Raw genomic sequence first — 8,779 nt, 5'->3', positions numbered from 1 at the left:
AATTTCAAAGCGATCCGAGTGGAGCCCCTAAACTAGACTTGTTCCGAAAATTTGTACTGTGGACGACGTGAAAAAGAAAATCAACACAATTCGTTCGTCCTACAGAAGGGAACTCCAAAAATAAAGCAGTCTGAAACTTCTGGAGCGGACAATAATTACCAGGCGAAGATTTGGTGGTTTGAGTCGTGCAAGTTTCTCCAGAGCTATTAGAAACCAACCGATAGCACATAAACACTGAGGAGTTGGTTCAGGGACTACGTCTGCAGTGGGCCAAGAACAAGAAACATGTCAACAATGGCTATCGCCTGGAGAAACAAATGCGCTACAGTCGTACCAAGAAAATGCCTTTGGAATTCACCGCTGCAGATCGTATCTACTTCGATGAGTCCATCAATTTGGCTGCCTGCATGAAGGAGAATTTCCAAGATGAACTTGAATCGTTGGACTTCAGAACCAAAGCCGAAGAGGAGCACATGGAAATCAACAACTGGATTGCAAATGTAATACGCAACGAAATCCCCGAAATGTTAAATCTCTGTGATGTTACCTCCGACAGTCAAATGGTTTTGGCTAATGCTGCCTATTTCAAGGTTCAATGGTCGGATAAATTCGATTCCAGAGATATAAAACAGGAGATTTTCTATACCAACCCTTGCCAATATTCTTTCGTACCCATGAGGCATAAACGTGGAGAATTTGGAATTGGTACCGATTCTACGCAAATTGGGCATCAACAATCTGTTCTAGCATACCGCCAACTTGAGTGGCTTCTCCACGGAAACAAGCCTGATGTTTGGTGATGCCAAACATGTTGCCAAAATCAAGGTTGATGATACTACGACGTTTGCCCTATTCTCTCTGTCTATTGTTTTATTTATAAAAAATGGGGACGTGTTTTATGTTCGTTTTTTTTATTTATAATATCAATACAAAGGAAGCCTAAAACGGCATATACATTAGAACTTTTTACCGGGTTAACCTACTTTATGAGGATTTATTTGACATATATGCAAAGGAATTGACAGTTGAAACCTACTGGGTTAACGAAATCCGGTTAAATGTAAACGTACTATAAGAGGCCTATTATACATGTATTGTGAGAAAAGATTCTATGCAATCAATAAGGAAATTCATAACTTAACTTAACCTAAAAGAAATTAAATCAAAATATAATATTTATAAGTGACTCCCCAGCTATATGAATATTGTATATAAATAATTTTTAATCATGGGATAACCCTATAGCAATCAGCCATTTATATGATTTATTTCATTGTAATGGGACTTTAGTTTTTGCTTAAATGTATGATAAGAGTATGAAAATAGTTTAAGACTGTTGGGAAGATAGTTCCAAATGCGATAGACTCTAACAAGATATGAATGTTCATAAATTGAAGAGTGAACCAAAGGAATATCGATTTGAATATTACGCGTAGAACGAATAAAAGAAAACGAATTTGATAACATTTCAGGTTTTTGGGTTTTCATAACTTTATAAAAGTGCAATATTATTCTTTGGCAAAGATAATCTCTAAAGCTTCTACCTAAAAATGCATAAGAGTACTCAATTGCACTAACGTGATCGTATATATACAAAGAGTACACATATCTTATAATTTTCCTGAATATTCTTTCTATTTTATCAATATTATATGACCAAGTTCCTAAATAAATTTCAATGCCGTAAATTAATGTCATCATAAAGGAAAAAGCCAGTCGAATCCTCACAAATCTGGGGGTATATGCTCTAAGGCTATAGAGTCTTCTCAATATAAGACAAATTTTGTTTGAGAGAGCATTGATATGACTGCTAAAATTAAGATTGGAGTCCAGTATAACTCCAAGACATTTCAGGGAATCAGTAAATTCAATTCGAACATTATTAACATACAGTGCAGGATAACTTATCTGACGATTTCTGGAATGGAAAAGTATACATTTTGTTCTTAACGGATTTATTTGAAGTTGATTGCGAACCATTAGATTATATATATTACATAGGTGGGAATTAATACTATATTCAGAAGAACCAGATTCAAATAATAGAAAAATGTCATCAGCAAAGACAAAGGGCTGGCAAATCTGACTTTTTAAAAGATTTATTATATCATTGATATAAGAAAGAAAAAGTATGGGTCCCAAAACTGAACCTTGTGGTACACCCGATGTCACACACCCAACACTAGAGCAGAATCCGTTTGTAGACACATATTGTCGCCGAGCAAATAAATAAGAGAAAATTAACTTCCACGCAGTTTTTGAAAAATTAAAATTATCGCGTAGCGTAGCTATTAAAATATTGTGGTTTATGCGATCAAAAGCTTTCGTTAAATCCAACGAAACCATTAAACAGCTTACATTATCATCCAACTTTTTTCTGATAGAGTCAGACAAAGTAATTAACGCAGATGTTGTGCTGTAGTTAGATCTAAAAGCAAATTGATGTGGGCTAAAATAATAAAATAATCGATAATGTTCCAATATTTGACTTTTCATAATATTTTCAAGAATTTTAGACATTGAAGGAAGTATAGTAATTGGTCTAAGATTGTCATGATCAAAACTGCGATCTTTAGGCACAGGAACAACACGTCCAAGTTTCCAATCAGACGGAAATTCAGAAGTAGTAAGAATTGTATTTATGAAATGTAATAAATACGCAGAAATTAGTGGAAAAATAATTTTTATAAATTTTATAGGAACTAAATCATGTCCAACAGATTCAGATTTAACAGCGTTAGTGTACATAATCAAGTCTGTATGTGATATAGTGTGAAAAGAAAAGGAATTCTCACTTTCAGCAAACGTTTCAAAGTTGAAAGAATAATCATCACTAGTATTCATATTGCTAAGAAATTTATGTGCAATAGCTTCAACATCAGCCTCTTCTAGCACCACACTTTCGTCTCCGATACAACCTAACGAACGAATTTTCTTCCACATCTGAGAGTTATTAACATTAGAAAAATGCTTACAGCCATATTCATAACGAGCTTTTCTGATGGTAGCCTTGGCTTTATTTCGTAAACGACAATATTCTTTCCAATTCTCCTCAGACGAATTTCGAAGAAATTGTCCGTATGCTTTATCTCTGGCTTTCCTTGCGTTTATTATACTTCCACAGTTCATCCAGGAGTTATTAATTAAGTTTGTTTTTATTCTTATAGTTGGAACACTGTTATGAAGGATGTTTATTGCACGATTTAATTCAGACAATTGTAAATCAACATTATTTGTGTGATAGATAGGCATTAAATCAATACCATCAAGCTGTTCAGACAAATCATCATATCTAAGGCGATTGTAATCTTTTATCACGGCACATCCATTATTCAAGGTTGGAGAAAATTGAATAGATATATAAATAAAACTGTGATGGGAAGAGAAGAAAGGAAGTTGTAATTGATTTTATGGGCAACAAAGCAACATAATAATCTAATAATGAAGTACTGTTATTTGGTATATGGAAATGTGTCGGTAAACAGTTATGTATAAGATGTAGTCCACATCTTGATGCAAGTGATCGGAAATTGTATGATTTGCTAGGATCAAAAAGATTGTAGTTAAAATCCCCCATAACAATTATGTTGGAATAACGATCAAAAATATTAGCATAATCAATTTCAAAATCTTCAACTGAACCATTAGGCAAATAAACAACGCCAACAACAATTGACGAGTCTTTTCCAAAAACCTCCACAAAAAATGATTCGCATTTGCCGTATTGTACACCACGGAAAATAACTTTAAAACGTAAAGCATTGGATATATAGAGACATACACCACCAGCTCTGTGAGGAAACATAGATTTATCATTACTGGCATTGCTATTTCGGTCATTTCTGATTAGTTTATAATTAGGTATCATTAACGAGCTTGTAAAAACATTGGGTTTAAACCACGTTTCAGAAATTCCAATTATATCCAATCCACAATCATGAAAAACATTCTTAAACTCTTCTAGTTTAGCATTAGAATATGATGGGCATAAGCTTTGAGCATTAATATGACCAATATTGATATTGTTAACAAAAGACAAAGATACGTTTTTAAGAATTTGGTTATCGCTTGCTATAGGGCCAAGGTTTGCATTATGGATCATTATATTTTATACAATATTCATATTTTAGGGGAGCCAAAAATTAAAACTAAAACATTTCTTGAAAAAGCAAAAAATTACCATTTTTATACAATGAAAACAATTTATTAATTTTTCCACCTGATTGAAAATAATTCAGAAAAAGTTATAAACAAGTAAATGAGATCATATATGTAATATTTGAAGTTAAATCAGATTTAAGGATTATTTTCAAAAAGATCCATACATTCTTTATAGTTGACTATCTTTACGTCCTTATTTGACAATAGAAGTTTAACTTTGAGACTTTCTCTATTCATAATACTAAAATTCGTTATTTTCTTTTCATTTCTTAAATTCATACAAAACTTTAAGAGTTTGATAGCCACGCGTGAATAGTTATCGTTTAAATACACTCTGTCATCACATGAACCTCCAATTATATCAGATACCTTTAATGATTTTGATTTATAATAAGCAGACATAAGGTGATCACGTTTGTCAATATTATTAAATTTAGTTAAAAATGAATGTCGAGCCTTAATATATAGGACAGTATGAATGTCTTCAGGAACAATGTCAACTTTTAAGAAAGCACAAAGAAAAGTGACAACATCTTTAAATTTTTCAATGTTTCCAGGTAAACCAGTTATAACGATATCGGATCTATTCAACTTATATTCAATCATATGATTTTGTAGCTCCAGCTGAAGAAACTTATTATTTTTGGAATTATCCTTTGTGACAACAAGCTCTCTGCAACGATGTACGTCATCTCGAATGTCTTGTCAAACTCGCTGATATTTCCGAACGAACCTCTTCCAATACAACCTCAAAGCTTTTCTTTATTTCTAGTTGTTCCTTCTTCACATCAAATCCAAGCATCCGAAGAGAATCGCTAAGAGCAGCAAATTGTTTTCTTACTTCAAGCTTAAACGCACCATCGGAATTGTCCGGAGGGTTCTCCATACAGCTTACACATGTATATGCCAGATTGCGATTTTTATCCAACATATTAAACACAGTTTTAGAGACATTTTCGCAGTCTGCATGAAACCATACATTACAGGCTCTGCATAGTAAGCTTCTGGTTCCAGTAGTTGAATCACTACAAATCCCACATGGATAACTCATTTTTAATGTATTAGACTTAAACGACTTTACTTTTTATTTCTTTAGATCTTATGTTCAGTTGAAAATACAACAGGTTGGCAATTTTAAATAAAGACGGCGTTAACTTCGAATGAGTGGCATTGCAAAAAGCACAGTATGGCACGGCCAAAAATGATTAATGTACCGCTTTGCAACAACAACAACAGCTTCAACTCGTACAAAGTACATGCAAAAAATTATTGCTTTATAATGCTTTAGTCTGAATTTAGATTGGGCGAGTTTTCTTGCGGCAAGTCTTTGTTTGAAGGAGAAAAAAATTGCTCGTACCGGCAATTTTCTAGCCATTTGTTTTGTGTATTTCGTATTTTAGTGTCAACTGTCAGTTATTTCTTGACATTACCTTTTAATTTCGAATTTCAGTGTGAGAAATATTAGAAACAACAATTTAAAAAATATATGTGCAAAACATATTAAGTAAATAATTAATAATAAATCATATAAAAAACTAAAAATCCCAATTAAGTGGTCAAGAGATGAAATATAAACGTTGATTGTTTGTGTGCAAGAAAATCCCTGTTTATACAACATCAAATCGGCCGAGTATTTGGACCGAAATTTAAAGGCACAAACATTCAACAATATTTTAGTTGAAATGCAGTCTTTTATAAAAAATATAACATTGGATGACATCAAACGAAAATGGAAAAATTTAAGGACCCAATATACACAGGAACTGCGTACTCAAAATTTAGAGTACGCAGTACTCAAATGTGGATCTGGTATATGCGATATTTACGTTCCAAAATTATGGTGTTTCCACCAATTGTCGTTCCTCGATATTCATGTACAATCTCGAGAAAGTGTGGATAACACGAAGGTAGTAAAAATGTAAATAATGAAAATTTGTGTTAATACCCAAAATCTTTTCTTTAGGTCGTGGAAGCAAATTCAGAAGATGAACCAAATTCAATTGTACCGGTGAGTTAACTTTGGTCTAACTGATATTAACTTTATTTGTGGCATATAGTTTCTAAATTAAGAACTGTAAGACTTCTTTTCAAAAATATATTGTTCGAATAGGGCATATTTTTAAACGACACCATTTACCTCATTATTTCTTATTTGTTTATATCTTCCACATTGCAGGACACTGAAATATTAAGCTATGTCGATGAGACAACAATGTCTACTTTTTGTGAGGAGAATAGTATCAACGAAGTTCCTCCAAGAAAAAAGGCTAAGACCATTAAATGAATTATTAAAAGAACTCTAATGCAATGTGTGTTTCATTATTTCATTTACATGTTTAATTTACATAATACAGAATTCTCGTCAAATTCATGAACTTCGAAGTGATCTGGATTGTTTTAAGAACCTAATTGCTAAAAAAAAAGAAAAAAATTTGACTGGTTGGGCAACCTGGTGGCTTCCCAAATGGAAGATATTGATCCTGATGATCAGGCTGACGCGGCTTGGAAAGTACAATGTCTTATGCGGGATCTTTTAAGTCAGGCTGCTAGTAAGAAAAAAAGCAAACTAGTCCTTCTGCCGGGAATGATATTTTGGAATTGTCAATGGAGGGAGTTTATACCGAAGATGATTTCCTGGAATAATTCTAACATTATGCCATTTACATTAATATGTAAGGACTTGTACGATATGGCGTCGTCTGAAGCACACAGAATACAATTAAATCGCCATTACTAGCAAAACAAATTATCTGTACTATTTACAACCTACACATCTATGTTGTCAGGATATTATAGCTTTTGCAGCCCCAAGAGTTTGTAACGCCGCGAAATATTGGTTCTAGACCAACCTTTAAGAATACCGACCGTCATATCCATTATAATTTGTAAACACGATACAGGTCACAGTTATGGACCAACGAACGATTTGCATGTAGGATGGGTTCTGGCCAATGAAGACCCCTATTGTTTTTGTATTGTAAAGATCGGTTAATATTTAGGGGATGAAAAGGACCAAATACTTAATTTTTGTCGGTTTTTCTGGTCGCTCCAGAGGCCACAATTATGGCCCAAACATCGCGATTTTTAACACTGAGAAGGGGATTGGGCCAAAGAATAACCATGGCTGTTTTGATAAAGATCGATTAATATTTAGCGGGTCAAATGGACCCTGACTTTTGTGTGAAAAATTACAAAATTTGTATTCTATAAGGCCATAGAAGGCCATAGACCCGAGAAGTTGATAGTAATCCAAGAGGAGTGGTTGGTATTTAAATTGATACCAATTATATTGTCGTATGTACTCGGTGTGGGAGTTACACTTAAACATTTACAGATACTTATCGTTAGCTAAAATGCAAAAAGGCGTAACTAACAAAAAAATTTAAAATTGACTTTTTGAATTAATATTGTGAATGTCAATAAACCACATGTGTTGACAAAGTTTTACACGTCTGCGGTCAAAAAAGAGCTTCTATTAACAAAAAACAAAAAGACGTAACTACAAGTTGGGTTTATTTGATAAATGCAAAAAGGCATAACTAACAAAAAATTCACGTTTTTACTTAATTGTTATGACTGCCATTAAACTAAATAACTAAATTTGTTAAAAAAATATAGTCTATAATTCGTCATATGCAATATCACCCTGCAGGGCATACTTTTTCATTTCACATGACATGTTTATAGTTTTCATTGAAAACAGTTTTTTGCTTCTTCTACACAATTATGCTTTTGTTAGTTACGCCTTTTTGCATTTTAGCTGACGTTATGTATTCATATATTATTTATTAACCCATTGCCACACTAGAGGGCCAGGTATGGTCAAGGACAAAGCCTATAATTTTCGGTGATGATCAGATAATAATATTGGGATGAAGTGAATCAAAAACTTAATTTGATGTGTTTTTTTCGAGTTGATCTATAGGCCACAGTTGAAAGCAGAACATCACAATACAACCCACGGTGTTCGAAATCTGGGCAAGTAATTAGAAGTACTGAATGTTAGTAATATTTGTTGACCTCTAGTCTTCAAGATAGTGCAAATACCGCGAATAACTGCCCAGGTTCAGAACCGTAGAAAGTTAGATTTTAGTGGTAGTTGTGTAGGGTATCATATGGTCGGCTCCGTCCGACTGCTCCGCCCACTGCTTTTCATTTGAATTGAATATTAAATACGACATGTATTTCAATTACGAAAATATCTGAATAGTAGGGAGGATACATTATAAGACGTAAACATACACCTCAAAAAAAATCAATTTTTACTTGTTTTAATTAATTATTGTAATTATTTTTGCTTTTATTTCAGATTAACAAAGAAAACAAACAATCAAAATTTTGATATTTATTTATTTATATATATTTCAAAATATTTGTAAATTAGATTTTATTATAAAAAAATAAATGAATGTAATTAATTCATTTAACTTCTATCCAATCTAGTTTCCCTTCATTATTAAAGTATGCCATAAATTCTTGTCGAATTATTTCAGCGTTTCCCTTTCGGGGATTATATGTGGAATCCACTCCACCTTCATTGACTACAGGAGTAAAATACTGATAGGTGTTGATATATGTCTCGTCACGTTCTAGCAAAAAGTTGTGTAAAGCACAACAA

At 33.0% G+C, this 8,779-nt stretch overlaps 1 protein-coding gene across 1 annotated transcript; it reads left to right on the top strand.

The window, feature by feature from the left end:
* Positions 1-224: 224 nt before the first annotated feature.
* On the top strand, positions 225-6,445 carry LOC133321416 (serine protease inhibitor 88Ea-like; the record flags this gene model as incomplete). The annotated part of the gene is made up of 3 exons (XM_061530503.1): positions 225-590; positions 6,125-6,169; positions 6,338-6,445. Coding segments are annotated over 3 exons (519 nt in total), but the record flags the coding sequence as incomplete, so codon positions are not given.
* Between the last annotated feature and the right edge of the window lie 2,334 nt (positions 6,446-8,779).

The sequence above is a fragment of the Musca vetustissima genome, unplaced genomic scaffold, assembly GCF_032173495.1.
Source record: "Musca vetustissima isolate MV318-11 ecotype Yass unplaced genomic scaffold, APGP_CSIRO_Mvet_v1 utg798518, whole genome shotgun sequence".
NCBI lineage: Eukaryota > Metazoa > Arthropoda > Insecta > Diptera > Muscidae > Musca > Musca vetustissima.
Note: the sequence above shows the minus strand (reverse complement) of the source record. Positions and strands in the feature narration are given on the sequence as shown.